This window comes from Mastigoproctus giganteus, chromosome 3, assembly GCF_048544385.1.
Source record: "Mastigoproctus giganteus isolate SK-2022 chromosome 3, ASM4854438v1, whole genome shotgun sequence".
In the NCBI taxonomy this organism is placed as follows: Eukaryota; Metazoa; Arthropoda; class Arachnida; order Uropygi; family Thelyphonidae; genus Mastigoproctus; species Mastigoproctus giganteus.
The window spans coordinates 141,898,702-141,921,368 of record NC_143577.1 but is presented as its reverse complement, the minus strand read 5'-3'; the positions used below and the strand labels follow the sequence as shown (position 1 = coordinate 141,921,368).

Below are 22,667 nucleotides of genomic sequence, written 5' to 3'. Positions count from 1 at the left end.
CATTGCATTAATTATGATACAATGTTTGAGTAAACTGTCCGTTATGGACGATGTCTAACACTGTACTGAATGAAGACTAGGACTTCGGATAAATGCATATAGTGCAAATATTACAAGCAATATACTCGATCATTTTTTTAAATGTTGTTCCCGGAACTGCATAACAAGTCACTGTACTGCAGGTGGTAGATGACGCTCACCAACCAGTGCAATACCACCACTTTGCTTATTGGAGGCTTGAAGTGGTGAAACCCATGTTTAGTCTCTAGAGCAAAGTTTCCGGCATCCCCCCACCCCCCACCCCCCATACTTCTCTTTCAACCCATGCATGGTACTAAGTACTATAGGTTTTGATACCTTTCATGTTTGGGGGTTTCATAAAAAAAAAAATTAAATTAGTGTGGGATAAAATTTCTCAGGCTTGCGTGAGAAACGTTTTAATGCTGTTTTGCTATTCATTTTCAAGCTATTGACTACATCAGATGAAACATTTTTGTTAAACATGCTAAAAATTCAATCTGTACATTGGATAGAGCATTATAGTGAGTTGTGACAGTGTTAGAGTGAGATATGGGTTATAATGTAAGAACAGAATTATAGCGAATCACCGTAGAGCGAACGGCAATATAACAAGGGTCTCCTGTATTGTAAAATTTTGTATACCATGTGCAGTTGGATTTTTCAGTTGACAGAACATTCAGTGTAGTCAGAATTTTGCAAATACTAATAGCAACATGCAGTATATAGAAAGAATTGCAAAAATAGAGGTTGCATTTCATGATGACAATGATGTCGTATATGGCAAATGTTTATTTGCATTGGTTGCCATTGAAAAATCGTTGTCTCAGTTGTGCTGATTGTGCAGGCCTTTTATTCAGTAGTATGTTTTGCGATGTCTAAATAGCAAAAAAATATATGGTTTTGGAGGAACAGAAACAAACAGGCAACAAGCATTGTTGCCTGTTTGTTTTTTGATATAAGATGATATAAGATAACAGTAATCAGGTCATGTCATTTGGATATAGCTATATCCAAATGACATGACCTTTTGTAATAAAAATTCATCAAAGAGAAAGCAACTTGCTTGCAGTACTAGCATTGGAAGGTGACATTACAGGATACATCATTGAGCATATTCGTCTGAAAGTACATAGAATTTCTATAAAAAAGTGTCTGGACTTGTTGGTAACTGCCTGTTATGGTAGGCCTAACACTAAAAACTGGAGTAGTAAGGGTATTAAAAGAGGAGGTGAGCACTTGCAGGTAATGTGCTGTCCTTATTAACTTATTAATATTTGTGCTGAAAATGGAGCTGGTTACCATTCCTGTAAAAATGGATGAATACTTTAAGGATGCATGTGACAATGTGATGCACAATTTCCATTGAAAAGTGATGTTCTTATAAATAGGTAGCGCACAATTTCATAAATTGGCAGTGCATTTTGAAATATTTGAAATTTTTTGATGACATGTCCAGCACTTCTTGCAGTCATTAAAACTAGTAGTAGGAGTGAAAAATGATGCAAGAAAGCAAGATTATATAGCATCATCCAAAAAAAAAAACACACTACACCCTTCTCCCTCCAAGATTTGTCTAGTTCTTCCTTGAAATTATTCAAACCATCCACTTCCACAACATCAGATGGAAACCTGTTCCAACATTCAACCACTCACTAGCTGAACCCCTTGATGTGGGCACCTGTATATGGTGAGAGGGGACCTCCCAGTGATGCTGCTGTTCCTCCAGATTAGCATTACTGGGATCCAACACCCACAGCCTAGGTTCCAGCTAACATCAATGGAATCCAGCATATTTGCCGTGTGTGCGATCCATGGAAATTTGGAATGGGGAAATCCTGGTGGTCGAGGGGCCCAGCTTCAGCACACCATTTTGGCCCCTGCTTAGACAAGATGGGTGGTCCTGGAAGGCTTGGCCAGATTTCTTTCGGCTAGTGGGTTTGCCTGCAAGGGTCAACTGTGTCAATGCCATGCCCCTACTGGATATTTCCTCCACAATATGAGAGATACTTAATGGCATGTATGGTTTAATCTAAATATATTTCTTGACTAAATGTCAAAGAGTGTGAAAGGGCTGTTTAAGCATGGGTAATGCATCTCCATCATTTCTACTACCCAGGTAGTATGCATGCATTGTTTTATTATATCTCATATTGTGAATACCTTCACAATGAGTTGCCTAGATATTGCACTACTTCGAATAAGTAATACTTCTCTAGTAGAGAAGACTACTGTTACTTATTCTCAAATGGGCACCACCACCCAGACGGCACCATTTTGAAACTGGTTGGTTTCATCAGTGGGTGGATATAATAAAACGATGCATGCATATACTACCTGGGTAGTAGAAATGATGGAGATGCATTTCCCGTGCTTAAACAACTTTTTCATACTCTGACATTTAGTCAAGAAATATATTTAGACTAAACCATGCACACCATCAAGCATCTCTCATATTGTGGAGTTATACTTCATAACTGGGTTGTCCCTATTGCAACAGGGTACTTGCCCACCCACCGATGATGAAGCCAACCAGCTTCGAAACGGTGCCATTCTGGGTGGTGGTGCCCATCTGAGAATAAGTAACAGTAGTCTTCTCTACCAGAGAAGCGTTACTTATTCGAAGTAGTGCAATACCTAGGCAACTCATTGTGAAGGTACAGTCAGTCCTCGTATAACACGTGTTTACATTACACGAATTCGATCATACACGATTTATAAATAGGGGAACGATATCTTATATAACACGAACTGAATTCGCTTATGCACGATTCGCCTTTGTGTTTACAAGAAATGGCAGTCGAACGCGGAATCACCCCAACTGAACGCAACACGATAGGAATGAAGAGGAGATTCTGAAAATGTATTTATGTGTTTTATATCAGTGAAGGGGAAACACATTTCACCATAATAACGTAAAATTCCAGCTATCGGTATTATTGCGAATGCAATTAGATCGAGTTTACTACTAGTTTATAACAGATTCCACTAGCAGAAACACAACTGGAAATTGTTTTTATGGTAGTAACCCCTAGAAATGTGCTTTAGTAAAATGTGAGGTGTTAATAGTGTATATCTGCCTTTACGGTGTTGTTTATTCAGTTGCTACACACGCGCAGCTTTGTTTATGTGTATCAAGCGTGCCTCCTCGTTTGTAATTGTGCTTTATTCCCTAAAAATGAGTAAAACACTTAAAAGGTGTGAAAAGGAAGCGTACTGGTGAAGACACTGCAGATTCAGACAAAAAAAAATAAGAAGCAATATCAATAAACAGAGGCGGACTGGGTCAAAAATTCTTACCCAGGAAAATTTGTAGTGTCCTCACACTAGCGTTTATGGCCCAAATCACACTGGCCATCGGGGTTGTCCCGGTAAGGCTTATGGCCACTCCACCACTGTCGATAGCGAAAAAATATGAAACTGTGAAACGCTTTGAGCGAAATGAAAGACCATGTGATATTGCACGTGCTACAGACCTAACTGAGGCAACGCCGAGAATTACAAAGAATGCAGAGAAAATAAAAACTTTTATACCAGGAACAACTCAAAGGGTAATTAAAATCCGTTAGATTAAGACACAAAGAATTGGAAGAGATGGAACGGCTGTCATCTCTTTGGATAGAAAATCAAAGAAAAAACAAGTTTGCTTACGATAGAAGCAAAAGCATTAACAATATTTTTTTACGTAATAGTCCTAATAAAATACGTATTATACGTATTTTTTATTATTTATTACATTATAATAAAATATAATATAATAATTATAAAAAATATTATAAAAAATTATAATATTATTTTTTATTACGTATTTTAATTGTTATAAAATACGTAAGTATTTTATTACGATTATTTATTGTGTTTGGTAATGTTTTGGTTGGTTACCAATGTGTGTTCAATCTTGGGTGGTCGGCACCTAACCCTATTTTTCCCATAGGGCCTGTTGTTTGCATTGCACGAGGGTTTCTAGGAACACAACTATCGTGCTATACGAGAACTGACTGTATTCACAATATGAGATATAATAAAATTATGCATGCATACTACCTGGCTAGTAGAAATGATGGAGATGCATTATCCATGCTTAAACAGCCTTTTCAGAAACATCTTATTGACATTTAATTCACCAACTCCTATTGAGATCAAAGCTGGCTATATTAACTGTCCAGTGTGTCTGGCACTTAAAGCACTTATTGGTGCTTTAAGTGGCAGAAATAAGGATACTCTCAAATGGCTTTTTAGCATTGGCATTAGCAAAGGCACATGATGCAAGAAAGCAAGCTTATATAGCATCAGCTAAAAAAAAAAAGAAGAAAAAAAAAACACACACCCTTCTCATTTCACCCATCCACTTGCTCCAAATGTTTTTCTAGTTCTGCCTTGAATCTATTTAAGCTATCAACTTCTACAATGACAGATGGAAGCTTGTTCCAGCAATCAACCACCCACTGGCTAAAGGCAAACTTCCACACATCTATTCTACAACTGTCTTTCCTCAATTTGAATTTATGCCCTCTCAGGCAATTATTCTGAGCAAGAGGAAGAATCCCATCAGCATTGAGCATGCTCAAACCATTCAAGGCTTTATACACCTCGATAAGATCACCTTGCAGGTGCCTAGTCTCCAGACACGGCTTGTCGTAGAGCTCTTGCATGCGCTTGCTGTGGTGCACAGTATCACGAAACAACAACATCAGCTAAAAAAAAAAGAAAAAAAAACACACCCTTCTCATTTCACCCATCCACTTGCTCCAAATGTTTGTCACTGCCAAGGTGAGCATCCTGCTTCCTCACGAGCATGGCAGAGGTGAAAAGAAGAAAAATAAATTCAACGACTTAAGGCAGAGCTAAATATATCTTAGCAGGAGGCAAGAAAAGTGGTGAAACCTATAAATATAAACAAACCCACCTATGCCTAGAAGGTAGAAGAGAGATATTCCATTGGAACTCAGACCAAAATTACCATTCCACCAAAAGAGTCATTCACTCCCATCACACGCTACCTGTTAAGTTCACGAAAACCTGCCCGAAAGGACCAATCAGCTGCCACGCCTAATGCTCCACCGTACCGAAAGAAGTTGCTGGAAAAAAGAACAAGAAGCCTGAACTACTCCGTATTTCCCAAGAAAAAAATGGAGTTTGAGGAGAAGGAGGTACCAGATGATTTAGTTTTGCAGCCCTTTGCAGAGGAAGAAATGGATACAGGACAGCATCCATATTTCCCCAAAGGAGATAAATCCAAGACAAAAAATAAGCCCTCATCACCTCAAAAGTCTCCTGATGGACCCATCAACCAAAATAATGGCTGAATTCCTATGGAAATGTTGGGGATTCTGGTGAAATACTGATGACATCAAAGCCCTCCTGCAAAAGCACCATCCAGTCTGCTTTTGCTTGCAAAGGCAAAGACTTCCCAGGTGGACAGCCTTTCTGTCATTCATCTTCCTTATCTTCATCTCTTCCCTACTTCCTTCACTCTCCCCCTACTCTCTTTTCACCTTCCAGAGGCCCTCCTTGGTAAGCTTAGGCACACACCAGGGTTTTCTTCCACATTGACTATATCTGTTTCCTACTATATCTGGCTGCCTCCTTGGGGCAAAGGATGCACAACATGGGGTCCCACTAGGGGCACTCACAGCTAAATGTCAGAGGATCAACAGACCAACACCACAATTAAACTACCCCTGACATTTACAGAGAGTTTGTACTGCGACACAGAAAATACTACGTGGCTTTAGGAGAGAGACCCGCTTGACAATAAACACTATACCCCTTGAACAATCTGCATATATACTGTGTTTGTGTGCGTGTGCGTGCGTGCGTGTGCATAAAATTGATTAGTATTTATTTTATTTATTTTTCTTTATTCTCAGTTGTCAACTACAAAAGTGGCAGAACACCTTGTTCACAATGTTCAAGAAGAATCACATGCACAAGAAATATTTCAAGCCATTTTCAGTTCTGGGTCAATTGTTCCTGAAAGTAAAATACAAGAGTTTGAAGTTGAAATGGAAAGACTCAACAGCAAAATTGAGCATCTGAAATCCCAGAATGACCTTTTAAACCTAACTTTAGAGGAGAGTAAAGGCCAGTGTGATAGATTAAGTGTGTTAATTGGAAAATATGAATCCAACAATACAGCCTTACAGCTGGCACTGTCATACAGTGACCAAACTATAGAAACATTTGAAGTATTGGTAACTCTTATGGAATCAGAACAGGGATTAATATTGGCAAATTGTCGAGCTGCTGGCCTTGGGGCACTAGGTAAGAAATCTACCTTTCACAGAATTTTTAAATGGTTACAAATTAAGATATTTCTGCGGTAATTGATTTAAATAAAATATTAGTAACGTTACCAAAAGGTTTAGGACACTAAAAGTAGACACATTATCCAAATTGCTGTTTATGCAAATATTGCAGAGTACAGTTTGATAAAGCAGAGGTATAAATGAAGCTGTCATTTACAGTTGACATACCACAAAGAAATAAGCCCAAAAAATTTGAATTTGGGAGGTAACAGGTAACAGAGTAAGATTTAATGCATGAAAGATTTCAGTGTTTCCTAACATTGCAAAGGATTCAATTTGTAAGTGTGTTGGCATGTCTGTGCTGAACATCACCCAGTAAAATGAAATATTTTCGCAAGAGACATCCCAACAGTGGGTTGTATTGTTCAGAAAATCTGTGCCCATAGTTCAGAGAACTTGGATGATACTGCTGTCGGTATCATCCAAGAAATGATACTGACAGCAGCAGACTCTATAGAGTGAATTTATTTTCAATTTTGTAAAAATGTATAGGAGCACATACCATATGCAGATTCCTTGGATATGTTACCAACCACAAACCCTTCATCACAAAATTTCATGAATGGTGCAGTGGTGTCAAACGTAGAGAAATGGTTGTTGGAGTAGTGGACATTGACATGTTGTGTTTTCTTCAGGTGGAAGAACTGTAGTATGGAACTAACCAAAGAAGACTTTGAAAAGGGCTGCATTATGTTATCTGTGAGGTAGTGTAGTTTGAAGTCTGGTGATTTGGGCTGGCTTTTTAGTTATTGTGCTAGTGGTCAATTTTTTAAACTACTGTACCTTGCAGAGGTGATATTTTGGCATCCTTGGTAGCACCACTGTTCCAAGACTGATGTAATTTTATGGTGCAAGACTGTGTGATTTTCAACAGAATATTGCCTCCTGTCACACCCATTATAAAGCTGATTGTTTGGTAGCTCAGCTTAAGAAGAATAATTTTCCATTGATACACCAGTTGTGTAAAGGGATCCTGGACTGAGCCGGGACATGCTGTATAACAGGAACAGAAGATTGTACCTTGTTAAAATATAATCTGTAAAATGTTGCCCTCGTAGTGTCCCATTACTTTTGGTAACCTGGCATGTAATATTTACCATAAATCAGTACAAAGCTGAGCTAGTTATGGTAAGCATATAAATACTTAGTAGTATTAAGTGCTAATAATTTAATTATGCCTTCATTCACATTAATTAGTATTGTCATAAGATGCAAGAAAACAAGCTTATAAAGCATCAGCCAAAAAAAAAAAACAAAAAAAAAAAAAAAACCCTTCCCACATCACCTCTCCATCCCTTCCAATAATTTATCTACAGGGTTGTTAAAATTAAAGTATCCCTATGTAGAGGGCTCTGGAGCAAGTTCTAAGGCTCATACTGAAGAGAAATTTGGACAACAGGTATAATAAAGAATGCACTCGCCATTTATTGGGAAAAAAAATTAGTTACAAAATTTCACTGTATGACGCTTAACTATCTTAGTTACGATTATGCAAATAACGTAAGTTATTTGCATATTCATAAGTTATTGCCACAATGCCACTACTCAGCTCTACTGTACTGTATAAAAGCAAAGCAGTCTCTTTAAAATCATACAGTAGATGTTTGCCTGCACTACAGCAGCAATGCCAACAGTGTTGCAGGAAAATGCGCTATTAGTGAAGCTGTACTATCAAAACAGCAACAATGCAGCTGTGGCTATCAGAGAATTCAGGCATCAGAAGTGCATAAAGAGTGGACCTATGACTGTTTGTGCTGTCCACAAAATGATTGCGAACTTTGAAGCAACAGCACATCTTCGTATTCAACCAGGTAGCAGTCGAAAACGAGTGGACTCCTGTCGTGTTGAAGATGTGGCTATGGCTGTCGTGAATTTATCAAGTCAATCTCCATGTGGTAGCGCAAGTGTGCCAGCTGTTTCTCGTGAAGTGGACATGCCGTATTCCACTGTAAGGCTATAATGCGTCAGGTGTTGCGGTACTATCTTTACAAGATGCACATGCTACATCAGCTAAAGCTTGGTGATGCAGATATTCATTTCACATACGCACTTCAGTTTCTGGCACGAATGACAGTGGATATCACTTGGCCATGGAACATCCTTTGGAGTGATGAAGCTCACTTCTGCTTAAATGGACAAGTGAATACACACAACTGTCGCATTTGGGCAACAGAAAATCCTTAAGCTATCCAAGAGATCCCGTTGCATTCTCCAAAAGTGACAGTGTGGTGTGGATTTTCCGGCCATATTTTTTTGAACAGCTAATACCGAATGGATCCCGCACCTGTTCCATCACTGGACAGTGATATTATGAAATGTTGATAAATTTCGCGATACCAGAGCTGCAACAACGTGGGTGCCTTCAAGATACCATATTTGTGCAAGATGGTGTGCCATTCCACATCCGGCGCCTCCGTAGCCAGGTGAGAAGGAGCAGCAGTGCGTGTAACACACGTTTCTTGATTAGACCAGGGTTCGAGCCCGTCACCACCAAATAAGGAGGATGCGGAAAGGTCAGGGAATGACCACCGCATATTCCGGAGCAATATGGCCTTAGTTGATAATGCTCCTAAAAACTAAATAACAACAACATAACAACCATTCCACATCCACCGCTGTGTCCAAAGATTGCTAAGGCAACACTTTACAGACGAACGGGTCATCAGCCGTTGTTTCCAGACATCTTCGCCACCCCAATCACCGGACCTCACCCCATGAGACTTCTGGTTGTGGGGTTTTTTGAAGAACCAGGTGTATCGGAAAGGATGTCAAACTCTGGCAGATCTGAAGGACAGCATTAGATGACATGTGCTGGCTATTCCAGTTGACATGTTACGTTCTACTGTAGAAAATGCTGTTCTTTGAATGGAAACTGTTGTTGACCAAAATGGAGGACACATTGTTCAAGTGATTTGTATTGCCACAGCACCACAGTGACAAATTTTGTAACTAATTAACTAACTATAACAGTTACTTTGCATCGATATTTCCAATAAATGCCGAGCGCATTCTTTATTGTACTTGTTGTCCAAATTTCTCTTCAGTACGAGCCTTAGAACTCACTGCACAGGATACATTAATTTTAACAACCATGTAGGTTCTTCCTTGAATTTATTCAAACTATCCACTTCCACAACAACAGATGGAAGTTTGCTGCAACAATCAACCACCTGCTGAGTGAAGGCAAACTTCCACACATCTATCCTGGAACCATCCTTCTTCAGTTTGAATTTTTGCCTCTTGAATATGCTGCTGTAGAAAACAATCATCCACTAAATTCACAGTCTTGCTAGTATGCGAGTGACCAATCCAAAAGTTCCAGTCAATATCTGAGAAGTTAAATCCCCAATTATATATGACATTCTGATTTACTGGCCCACTCTATTTCTCTGTACAGTTGTTCGCTGTAATCATCAGAGTCATTAGGCCTATAACACACTCCTACCCTTATTATTTCTTTCCCAGTGCTTATGTCACACCAAACTGACTCAACATTACACTCTCCACCCAAGTCAACTGGATGCACTGCCTTAGATTTTGTTTCTTAACTAACAGCATAACCACTCCCCCCCCTTCCATCGTGTCTATTCTTTCTGTGCACATTGTATTCCCGAAGTTCAAATTCTGCATTCATTATATCTGTGTGACACCATATCTCTGATATCCCAACAATATAATAATTGATTTAGATAATAATAATAAAAAAAAAAATAAAAAAAAAACACTGTAGCTGAGTGTTTGGAAGCAAGGGCGCATAAGCACACTCACTTTAAGTGACCATGGTTCGGTCAAATATGAATGCTAAATATAGTGCTTTTCTTCTATTCTATCTTGTGAAACTGTACTCATCCCGGAGCATAAACATAAAATTTATTTTTAGGCTTCATGTAGCCAAGTGTTCAGTAGCAAGAGTTCAGTAATACAGACTGTTTGATTAAAGCGTGGTTCGAGCTAGTATGACTGCTAAATACAAGGATCATATTCCTGATTTATTGTAAATTCATCTGATGTAATGATCTTTGTGAATGGGTCCAGTGTGGCAAAGGTACACTCTCACCTGGACCTGGGTCTTAAGTGACAGACTCACCTTTGCTCAACACTTTGCTCACATAAGGACAAAAATATATGCTGCCCTATGGGCTACTAGACAAAAACTTGTAGAAATTAGGTATTCTCATCTAGCAACCAAGTACATTTTATTTAAAGTGTGTCCTTCCGATTCCAAATTTGGTCCCTCACTCCTGATTCACATTATAAGTTCCTCCATGGGATCGAGTACTGGCTCTTGAGATGTCTTAATAGAGTGGTGTTGGCCACCCTTTTACTATCTCAAGGTCCATTCTCTACTTGAACCTTAGCATCATACCTTGGATGCAGCGGACAGTCAACAGGAATATACACACTCTCGCACAAATGCCCACAGGCAGATTGTACGTGCCAGCCCTGGATAATGTCCTAGCTAAACCATGTGCGACTGCTAGGCATTGCGGAGGAGTAAATCTCCTACTTCATCCTGTATAATCTTGGTAGCCTAAGATGATCCTTCCCTTCAAATTCAGAAAAAAATATTTAACTCTCTGCAGATAGATGCTGAAAAACTCTGTGATGATGCAGTATACCAGAAAGAAATCTTCCAGATTTCTTACAGATTTACCGAAATAAGAATCAGCTATAATGTGACAACATATCAAAGAGTTGCAACTAAATAAAATTGTTTCGTGTATCATAAGTGAAACTTTCTATTTTAAGAAAAATAATATTTTTGTAAGCTATTGGCATGAAAAATATGCCTTCATTAACAATTGTGTAAATATATAATTAATAATTTGTTTATATGGAATTACTGATTTGTAAATATATGATTGCATAATGTATATACAGGACTGTTAATGTGTAAATATATCTTAAATATAAAATGTGTATATAATATTTCGGGACGAGACTACGTGTTCAGTATATGTAACCCACTTCCCGTAGTACCTTGTACCCTGCTATGTAATTAGCACCCTCCTGGCACATAGCTGTCCTGGGGTGGTTCTTTTTGTGGAATAAACAGATAATAATAATAATAATGGTCAGGTGAGTTTCCCATACCAGAGCATAAACAAAACCAGTTGCCATGTATTTTAAAATGAATTACAAATTCATTTATTCATAGTCTTCAACCATTTGCATCTACCATGAATCTGCACCTCTGGCTCAGCCACATTCCCAACATCCAAGTTACTGCTCTGCTTGTCACTATTGAAAGAAACATATTTGAGATTTTTTCCCCCCTTTAAATTCAAATTCATGAGGGTTAAGATTTTGTCTGCAGAACTGTTTCCCAAAAAATAAAAATTCGTAAAAGCCTTTTTTTTTTTTTCCTCATTAGTTCAACACGTGACTTAATGTGACCAGCTGTTGTACAAACTGATTGTTTTTTTTTTTTTTTTTTTTAAGGAACACCCCAAACAACAGACGTTTGGGGTGTTCCTTAGATGTTGACTGGTAGTAGCACATATTTGGCTTGCAAGAGAGAGAGAGAGAGAGAGGAGGAAGAATTACAGAAGCCACTTTGAAAGCCCATGGAAATATTTATAGAAAAGGCATACAATAGAAACAATACTTGAGACATATATATGAAAAAACAGTATATGACACGTGGAGAGACTCTAAGAGTCAGGTCATTAATTAACCTGACTGCTCTCCTTTGAATTGAGTTTGGGAGGTTTTAGGACCCATCACCCCAGTTATGAGAACAATACTCCACGGTAGGGCAGATTTGAGATTTGTACAAAGTTAGTAGTTAAGAAGAAAAGTAATGTTGACAGCAAAAGAAAAAAACCTAGTGTTTTAGTTGCAAAGAAAGCAGTATTTGTTCTGTGCTTGTGCTAAGAGAGAGAATAAAGTCAAGATAATCCTGATAGAGATGTGCTATTTTATCTATAAATGTAAATGTCATTAGAAGATGAGCATAAAAGCAGCAGAATAATTTTTGCGAGATATAAGGTAGTACTGGATGGGATCTATCCAATTATATTAAAGGAGGCGGCAAAGCAACTAAGCAAACCCTTAGCCATAATTATGAGAGCGTCCTTGGACTCAGGGGAGGTTCCCACGGACTGGAGATGTGCAAATATATCCCCAATTCACAAAGGGGGATCGAAAGGTGACACGAGTAGTTACAGACCAGTTAGTTTAACTTCTGTTCCTGGTAAAATAATGGAGTCACTGGTTAAAGATGCACTGCAGGATCATCTAGACAAGACTGCAGCAATAATTCAGACACAGCATGGGTTTGTTAAGGGAAAGTCTTGTCTGACAAATTTGATAGGATATTGTGATGTGGTTACAAAGGAACTGGATGCAAAAAATAATTTTGATATCATATATTTGGATTTCAGGAAAGCTTTTGACACTGTTGCGCATGGAAGACTATTGTACAAATTGGAGCAGAATGGTATTAAGGGTAAGTTGCTACAATGGATAAAAGGATGGTTAAGTGGGAGAAGACAGAGGGTGGTAATCAATGGGTGCTGCTCTTCTTGGACTAATGTTATTAGTGGGGTCCCACCGGGTTCGGTGTTAGGTCCTCTTGTTTTGTATATTTATCAATGATATTGATGAAGGTATATCAGGCTTAATGTCGAAGTTTGCAGGTGATACAAAGGTTGGCAGGGTTGTAATGACAGTAATGGCAGTGTGCTACTGCAACAGGATCTAGATAATTTGGGCAGGTGGGCTAAGAAGTGGCAACTGAAATTTAACCTTGACAAATGCAAAGTACTGCATATGGGTAGAAGTAGCCCCAGAGAAACGTACCAACTGTGTGGTACTACACTTAAGGTGGTAGAAAATGAAAAAGACCTGGGAGTAATTGTGCAGGCAGATATGAAGTTTTCTGAGCAATGCAGACAGGCTGCCAGGGCAGGTCATGGGGTTTTGTCAATGATATATAGGAATTTTGCTAGCAGGGAAAAGGAGGTGATTATCCCTCTGTATAAGGCAATGGTCAGGCCACACCTTGAGTACTGCGTACAGGTCTGGAGGCCTCATTTTAGGAAGGATGTAGATTTACTTGAGCGTGTACAGAGAAGGGCAACAAGATTGGTGAGGGGAATGAAGGGATCCTCTTATCAAGAGAAGCTTAAGTTCTGCAAGGAGACTAGGCACCTGCACGGTGATCTGATTTCGGTGTATAAGGCCTTGAATGGGTTCAGCACGCTGAATTCTGTTGGGATCCTTCCACTTGTTCAGATTACGAACCTAAGGGGGCATAAATTCAAATTAAGAAAGGACAGATGTAGAATAGATGTGCGGAAATTTGCCTTTAGCCAGCGGGTGGTTAATTGCTGGAACAAACTTCCATCTGTCGTTGTGGAAGTTGATAGGTTGAATAAATTTAAGGAGGAACTGGACAGGCATTTGGAGGGAATGGTGTGTTTTTTTTTTTTTTTTTGGCTGATGCTGCATAAGCTCATACACTTGCTTTCTTGCATCACATGCCACTACTACTACTACTGTGTTTTAGAAGTTGAAATTAATTAAGTTATCTTTACCCTATTAGAGAATTACCTGTAGATCAGCATTTAAGGAATTGGTAGTGGATATTTGAGAATTTGAAGCCGTTTGTACAGGACAAGGATTCTCACACTGGAAAATGGAATTCTGTGTGCTGTCATTGGCAAAACTATGTATGGGATTTCCAGTCAATGGAAGAAGGTCCTTAATATACAGAGGAAAAGAGTGAGAGAAAGAACTGAACCTTGGGGAACACCAGCATTAGTGAGAAGTTAGAAAACAGAGAACCGTCTGCCATCACCTGCAGCGAATGGTCAGGGAAAAATCTGGATATCCATTTGCAGAAAACAGTCAGCAATCCATAAGATGGATACTTATTTAGAAGAGCTTTATGCAAAACATGATAAAAAGCATTTGAAATGTCAATAGCAACTGTGTGAGTTTCACCAAACGTTTCTATTGAATTTTTCCATAACTGAGTAACAAAAACTAATATACGAGGTATGGCAATAAAGTTGCCACACCTCATATATTAGTTTTTGTTGCAGGCATTTTTCATCTCTTTGAGGTAGTTCAAACTTCGTACATCAGATGGTGGTATAGGGATTGTCTAGTAGGCTGACAAGTTGCAAGTAACAACCAGTTTGTTTAGTAACATTAATATTCAGTGTCACAATTTTAAAATGGAGCAATGAACAAATATTAAATTTTAGCATTAGCATTAGTAGAGACATATGATGCAAGAAAGCAAGCTTATTCAGCATCAGCCAAAAAAAAAAAAAAACACAACCACTACTCCCATTTCACCCCTCTGTTCGTTTGAAATACCTGTCCAGCTGAGCCTTAAATTTGTTTAGGCTATCAACTTCAACAACAAGTGATGGAAGTCTATTCCATAAACCAACTGCCCGCTGGCTAAAGGCAAATTTCCGCACATCTATCCGACATCCATCCTTCTCAATTTGAATTTATGCCCTCTCAGGTGATTATTCTGAGTAAGAGGAAGAATCCCATCAGCATTGAGCATGCTCAAGCCATTCAAAGCTTTATACACCTCTATCAGATCACCTCGCCAATGCCTAGTCTCCAGACTCTGTAATTTGCAAAGCTTAAGCCTTTCTTTGTAAGAGCAACCCTTTGTTCCATTCACTAATCTTGTTGCCCTTCTCTGTACTCGTTCCAGCAGCTCTACATCCTTCTTGAAATGAGGCCTCCAGTCCTGTATACAGTACTCAAGGTGTGGCCTGACCAATGCCTTATACCAGGGAATAATCACATCCCTATCCCTGCTAGAAAAATTCCTGTATATCATTGACAAGACACCATGAGCTACTCTTGCAGCTCATCTGCACTGCTCAGAGAACTTCGTATCTGCCTGCACAATTACCCCCAGATCCTTTTCATTCTCTACCACTGTCAGCGTAGTACCACAGAGTTGATACGTTGATCTGGGGTTACTGTTTCCCATATGTAGTACTTTACATTTGTCAATGATAAACTTCATTTGCCACCTCTCAGCCCATCTGCTCAACCTTTCCAGATCCCGTTGCAGCAGCATAGCATCAGTAGTGTCCTTAACAACCCTGCCAACCTTTGTATTATCTGCAAACTTGGACATTAAGCTTGATATACCATCATCAATATTATTTATAAATACAGAAAACAACAATGGACCCAACACTGAACCCTGAGGAACTCCACTAATAACATTAGTCCACGTTGAGCAGTGTCCATTGATTACCACTCTCTGTCTTCTGCCACTCAACCATCCCTTTATCCATAGCAGCAATTTGCCTACAATGCCACACTGCTCCAATTTGTGCAGCAGTCTTCCATATGCAACAGTATCAAAAGCCTTTCTAAGATCCAAATATATAATATCAAAGTTATTCCCTGCATCCAGTTCTTTTGTGACTACATCATAGTATCCAATCAAATTGGTCAGACAAGACCTGCCCTTAACAAAATCATGCTGTGTCTGAGCTATAACTGAATTCTTGTCTAGATGATCCTGCAGTGCTTCTTTAATCAGTGCCTCCATTAATTTTCCTGGAACCGAAGTTAAACTAACATGTCTATAATTACTTGTGTCAGCCTTTGATCCTCCTTTGTGAATTGGGGTTACATTTGCACATCTCCAGTCTATGGGTACCTCCCCTGAGTCCAAAGAAGCTCTCATAATTATGGCTAGGGGTTTGCTTACTTCCTTTGCTGCCTCCTTTAATATAACTGGATAGATCCCACCCACCCCGGGTGCCTTTTTTATGTTTATTCTCAACAATTTCTCCTCCACTTTCCTCTCAGTTATTAGAAAATCATCTAGCTCACTGCCAATGTTTACTTCGCCTACAACATTCCCCTTCCTGAATAACTCGTCATGTGTGAATATAGATGCAAAATACTTGTTTAGATTGTTAGCCACCTGAGCAGGATCCTCAACTGTTGAACCATCAACATCCAGTGGACCAATCTGATTCATCCCTTTCCTTCTTGAGTTTAAATAGGTAAAGAACTCTTTTCTGTTTTTCTTTGCATCCTTTGCCAAGGATTTCTCATAATCTGCCTTTGCCTGCATAATCTTCTTTGTGACTTGGTTACAGACCAACTTATATCTATCATAGGCTTCCATTTCACCCATTAATTTGTATGTATCCCATGCATTTTTCTTCTCTGCCGTATGTCTCATTAGTAAATTCAGAATGCTTCCCATTTTGAATTTGCTGTTGGTAACATCATCAGTTGGTCCCACTGTATAGAATTTAAATACTGTCTCAGACCATCATAGTCGCCTTTACGAAAGCAAAAACCCTTCCCTTTACCTCTTATGGTAGTTACCTCCTTGAGTAAATCCCACTTCAGCACACTGTGATCACTGCCACCTAGTGGTTCCTTTATCTGCAGATTCTTAATGCATGAAGAATCACTACTGATAATCAGATCAAGAGTATTACTCCCTCTAGTTGCCTCCCGAACATGCTGGTGTAGAAAACAATCATCCAATAAATCCACAAAAGCCTTGCTAGTGTGTGAGTGACCAACCCACAAATTCCATTCAATATCTGGGAAATTAAAATCCCCCATTATAAGACTCTCTGATTTACTGGCCCATTCTATTTCCCTGTACAGTATCTTATTATACTCATCAGAGTCATTAGGTCTATAGCACACTCCTACTCTCAATTTTGATTTACCTATGCTTATGTCACACCAAACTGACTCGACACTGCCCTGTCCATCGATGTCGACTGGCTTCACTTCCTTGGATTTTATGTGTTTCTTAACTAATATCATAACCCCTCCTCCCTTCCTATCCTGTCTATCCTTTCTGTAGACGTTGTACTCCCCAAATTCCAGTTCTGCATTCCTTATATCTGTGTGACACCACGTCTCTGATATCCCAACAATATCTGCCTTTGATGTTTTGAGCAATACCTCAAATTCATCAAATTTATTTACTAAACTCCTAGCATTGGTGTACACGCAAGTATACATGCACCTGTTTCTATTCTTAGCTACCCTAACACAACCCATGTGTTTACTTGTACCGCAATGACTTCCAGCAGTCTCTGAAATATCCTGCATCTTGTTTTTCAGGCTTCTGCTCATTCCAATAGAAGCAGTGCAAGAATCTCTTTCACCTCTGCCAGTGGCTACTGTTAATCTATTAGTCTTTGTCTCCCCCCAAGCTAGCTGTTTTCCGACCCACCTAACACTGCCTTGATAGCATCAGCAAATATTCTTGCACCCTTTCTATTTAAGTGTATCCCATCCCTGTAGAAGCAATCTCTCCTGTTAACAAGTACAGTCCAGGCTGAAAAAAATACCCCTTGAGCCTTGCACAATCTTTCCAGGGCCGAATTGATCGACAAGGCTCTCATCATATACTCAATTTTCCTTTAAACTGTGCAACAGAATGTGCAAATAATGTATTGCTGAATCGTGCCAGCATGTTTGAGTGGTATAAGCAATTTAAAGACATATCTGTGCGATGAGCCAAGAAGTGGGCATCTGTAAACTTCCTGAAATGAGGACAGAGTTGCAAAAGTTTGGGCGATTGTGGCAAGTGATTTAACGTTTGATCCATCCTCAGAATGATGGCTGATGTGTTGGATATGAATAAGGAGATGATTAGTAAACTTCTACATGAAGATTTAGAGAAAAGGATGGTCGGGCAAAATTTGTGCCACACAGCCACATGGATAAGCAGAATCAACAAAGAGTGTTGTCATATTAATGCTTCGTTCAGACATGTCAAGACAATCATAATTTCCTTGACTATTGTAGATGCAACATGGAGATGCATGTTGAATGCTTCAGTTCGACTCAGAGATGAAGTGTCATAGCATGCAGGACTTCAAAGTCATCATCAAGGCCCAAAAAAGGTTTGATTTACAGAGGTTCTGGATCAAGACTATGCTGATCATGTTTTTCGATAAACAGGGTCTGATTCACAAATAATTTGTACCTGAAGGAGAGAGAGTCAGTGCTGTGTTTTCTACTTACAGATGCTTCAAAGACTACTGAAGAGTATATCCTGGGTATGGCTGTAATTTCAAGAGAAAGGCAGCTGATTCTTGTTGTATGACAGTGTTCCTGCCCATTCCACACTCCTTGTGAAGACATTTCTGATGAAACATGGCATTGTACATATCAACCATATAAGAAGAAGATATTAGACAGTAATTAGTGCATTATAGCCTAAGTTGCTGATGCACCAACAAATCTAACAATAACAACATACCAACCATATGCTCTACTTCCCGGTCTAGTACCAGCAGACTTCTTCCTCTTTCACAAGGTGAAAACTACTCCCAAAAGAAAGAGATTTCAGAATGTTGAGGACATAAAAATATAACCACCAAACTGAATATCGTCTCTTTGGTGTCTTTGCTGACTCGTTTCAGAAACTTTTAGAACTGAGTTATCAGTACATTCAGTCAGGTAGTGTGATTACTTTGAATAAAATAAAACCATTTTGAGCTCCTTTGCTTTATGTTCTTTTTATTGCATTAGTCCAGAACTTTATTGCCACACCTCATATCACCAGTGATATGAGTTGTGATATGATACTGATGGAACTTCTGTATAGGTAATTACTTATCTGATGGAAGGTTTCAAGTTGTTTTGGGAGTTGGAAGTTAATAGGGTTGTCCATTACTCTGGAAAGAGTAGTGGCAAATCCAGTGGGATGTTGATTGGATTGGAGGGTATTGTCACCATGTTTGGCAACTGACTGGATATGAGCAAATTCCAGGGAGAAGGAAAAATGCCAGTCAAATAAGGAAGTGTGAAAAGGTGACACAGAACAGGAGTAAGGTTCACTGGTTTCGAGAACAATGGAGAAATACCATCCAGACCTCAAGCTTTCTTAGCATTAAGTTTGCTCACATTTCTTCTGATGTCCTTTTTTGACGGAAGACCATGGTTGGCGTTGAGTGGAATGTTGAGATTTGCAGGAGATTTACCAAGAAATTCAATACAAGACTTAGAAGGAAAATAGGATACTAGTAAGTTGGCATTATGTTTAGCTTAGGGGGCAATGAGCCATCAGATTTTTCACAGGAGGTGGAGGAATATATATGGGCAAAAGTTGATGCCAATAGTTTTTCCAAGGAACCAGAATGCTTGATGACTGGACAAGAAACAAGTTTTCTACTCTTAGCCTGTTGAAAATCTAGTTTGGACTGCTTAATAACTGCTTTACAGTTGTTGCAAACTTTATTGTAGGCAGAAAAAACTTGGATGGGAGCCAGTTGTGAAATGCAACAGTCTTACTTTGAACGCCCTTAGCACATTTATTGGGAAAACAAGGTTTAGATGAAGGACGAGATTTTAAGTGGAGTGTGGATTAATGGTTTCATCTATACAAGAATAATTTCACTGATGTAATCTGAGCAAACATTGTTATCAGAAGATTTAAAACAGTAATCCAAGCAGGAAAAAAGAAAAACAGAAATCTTGTAGATCATCTCATTTTGTATTCTTGTAATGCCAAACACACACAAGGCTGAGAAAGTCCATGATAGAAAGGCTCCTTTGGAGAAGAGCCCATCACCAATCTGTGACCTGAGGGGTCTATAGAACCACTCACTTGTATTGTGTACTTTAAAAGGCCATTCAGCAGAAAAAAGATAAAGTGTGTCTGGTATTCTAGTAGGTAAATGAACAATCTCCGCAAGTTTATTAGTAATTGCAAACGCCTCAGCACCTCAACCAACTGGGTCCGTGTGACTAGAAAACTTAAGGCAGCTGGAGTTTTGAATACTAAAATTGCCAATAAAAATTACCTCACTTAAGACGGGAAAAAGTCGAGTTTCAAAGAAAGGAAGCCAAAGAGTTCCAAGTGATTAATGGAGTTGGGTAATTGACAGAGGAAAAAGATGAATTCTACACCCTATGATCCAATACGGATGAACCCTATACTGCCATGGTTTTATTACAGGCTTATTCTGATTATGTTTGCTTGTTACCTGCCTGTGCCTCGAGTCTTGCCACTGCTAATATATCTTATTATGGATTGTATGCCTGTAGTCTGTATAGGGGACTGACAGGCCCAAGATTATTCGTCGGGGCTACTGATTTTGCTGCAGTGCTGGCCAAATCATTTCTGATAATGTCAATATGGCTGGGAATCCAACAGAAGCAGATATCGAATCCACTTTTACAAAGAGAGCATATTATCTGCTGAACCTGGGACAGGGTTGGATGAGTAGTGTGTATCATCTCTGACAGAGCCTGTATTGCATGCAGAGAATCAGTATATATAATAAACCGATGGAATTGTCGGTTTATAATGTGATCCAAGGCTAACTCTATAATGTGCAGCTCTGCAGTGTATATGCTGTATTTAGGGAGTAATGGATGTGGAACTTATGTAATGGACGTGGGAGAGTATTAGATACCACAGCTGAAGTTGCAGATGAACTCAACAGTTACTTTGCATATATTTACATAAAAAAACCCTTTGTGTAAATGAGATATTATGGAAGTGAAGTTGAAAAAAATGTAATTAATGATGTTGAAATTTCAAATGATTATTTAATGAGAACTTTCGTGCCTACAGGCAAGTAAGGCCCCTGTGATTGATGGCATATACCCTATAATCTTAAAGGAGGTGGCCAGTGAGTGCATTGAACCATTAAGGCTAGTTATGAGAGCATCACTGGACTCAGGAGAGATTCCATTGGATTGGTATAAATTGGAACATAAAGGCAGTTCTAGGAGTGTAACGGGAAATTACCAACCAGCCAATCTAACTTCAGTAGTAGGGAAAATCATGGAGGCAATGACCAAGGGTGGAATTCAGAATCATTTAGATGGAAATAGAATTCTGTAGGATACACAGCATGGTTTTTTAAAGAGAAAATCATGTTTAATTAATCTTATTAGCTATTTTGACAGGGTCACTCAAGAGCTGGACTTAGGGAATAATTTCGACGTTGTTTATTTGGATTTCAGCAAAGCATTTGACTCAGTCCCACATGAGTGGTTACTTTATAAGTTGGAGCAGGCTGGAATCATAGGGAAAATCCTTAGATGGATAGCATGATGACTTGAGGGCACCAGGCAGAGGGTTGTGATAAATGGTTATTCCTCAGTTGGGTTAGTGTAAGAAGTGGGGGTTCCCCAAGGATCAGTATTGGGACCGCTGTTGTTTTTGATTATCTTAAATGACATCTATGAAGGGAGGGAGGGCATGAGGTCTTGCGACTTGCAGATGATGTAAAGATCAGTAGAGTAGTTAATGATTGCCACCAAGCAGAGCTTCTTCAGAGTGACCTAGATAGACTTCCGGAATGGTCAGAAAAGTGGCAGCTATGCTTTAATTCAGCAAAATGCAAGGTCTTACACCTGGGGAACACCAACCCCAAAATAACTTATACACTTGGTGGAATTGAAGTAAAGTCAGTAGTGGAGGAACAAGACTTGGGAGTTACGATACGGTCAGACATGAACTACAGACACATGAAGTTGTCCGAGAATTATGGACAGGTTGCAATGTTGCATGGTGTCCTATCGATGATTTATCGAACATTTGCTTGTAGAGATAACGATGTCATAATCACATAAAGGTGATTTTATAACCTTTATGTGATTAAATTATAAACAATTATTTTTTAAAAATTCCTCTTTCCTCCTTATGAACTTAAGGCAACCTTAAGGCAATCAAGAACAGCTTCCTCCTTTTAAAAGGATAAAGCTGTTCTTGATTGCCTCTACATAGGACATAGTCATCTGACATATTCTTTTCTGCTGAGAGCTGATGATCCTCTCTGTGTGAGCAGTGTGACACCGTTTTATCCTTTAATCATATTTTAACTGAATGTACCAATTTTAGACATGCACGCTTTAACGCTTTTAACCATCTGACTGAGCCTTATGCACTAGGTCAGATTTTATCTGACAATGACCATCTGTCAACAGTTTTTAATTTTTTACAAGCCATTAACATGTATACACTTATATAATATATATACAGCTTGTTGTTACCGCTGTACTGATTTTTATTTATTGATGTAGATATATAACCTTTTGACGAGGTAACCTTTTTAAAGGTTACTCAAATCTTGACCTTTTTAAACTTTAATTGTTATGTGGTGCATTATAACTGGAGTTGTTTTTGCGCCATAAACAAACCAAAAAAAAAAACAAACTAGTGTTATTGCTTCTTGTTATCCTATAACAACAATCTTGCTCATTATCTTCATATTTCAAAACTTCAGTATTGGGAAGAATTACATCTGCATTAACTTGTCTTCTGGTCATATTTGACGTATTTATATTTGAAGTCTTAGTCATATTTGAAGAGTGTTGCATTGACTGAAGATTTCTTTGTTC

At 38.9% G+C, this 22,667-nt stretch overlaps 1 protein-coding gene across 3 annotated transcripts in view; it reads left to right on the top strand.

Annotated features, from left to right (window-relative positions):
* The window catches only part of LOC150088294 (colorectal mutant cancer protein), a 498,699-nt gene that overhangs the window by 325,033 nt on the left and 150,999 nt on the right, over positions 1 to 22,667 (top strand). For all 3 annotated transcript variants that reach the window (XM_090369448.1, XM_090369449.1, XM_090369450.1), the window contains one exon: positions 5,889 to 6,282. In XM_090369448.1, coding sequence (XP_090225574.1) covers positions 5,889 to 6,282 — 394 coding nt within the window. The remainder of the gene's footprint in view (positions 1 to 5,888; positions 6,283 to 22,667) is intronic.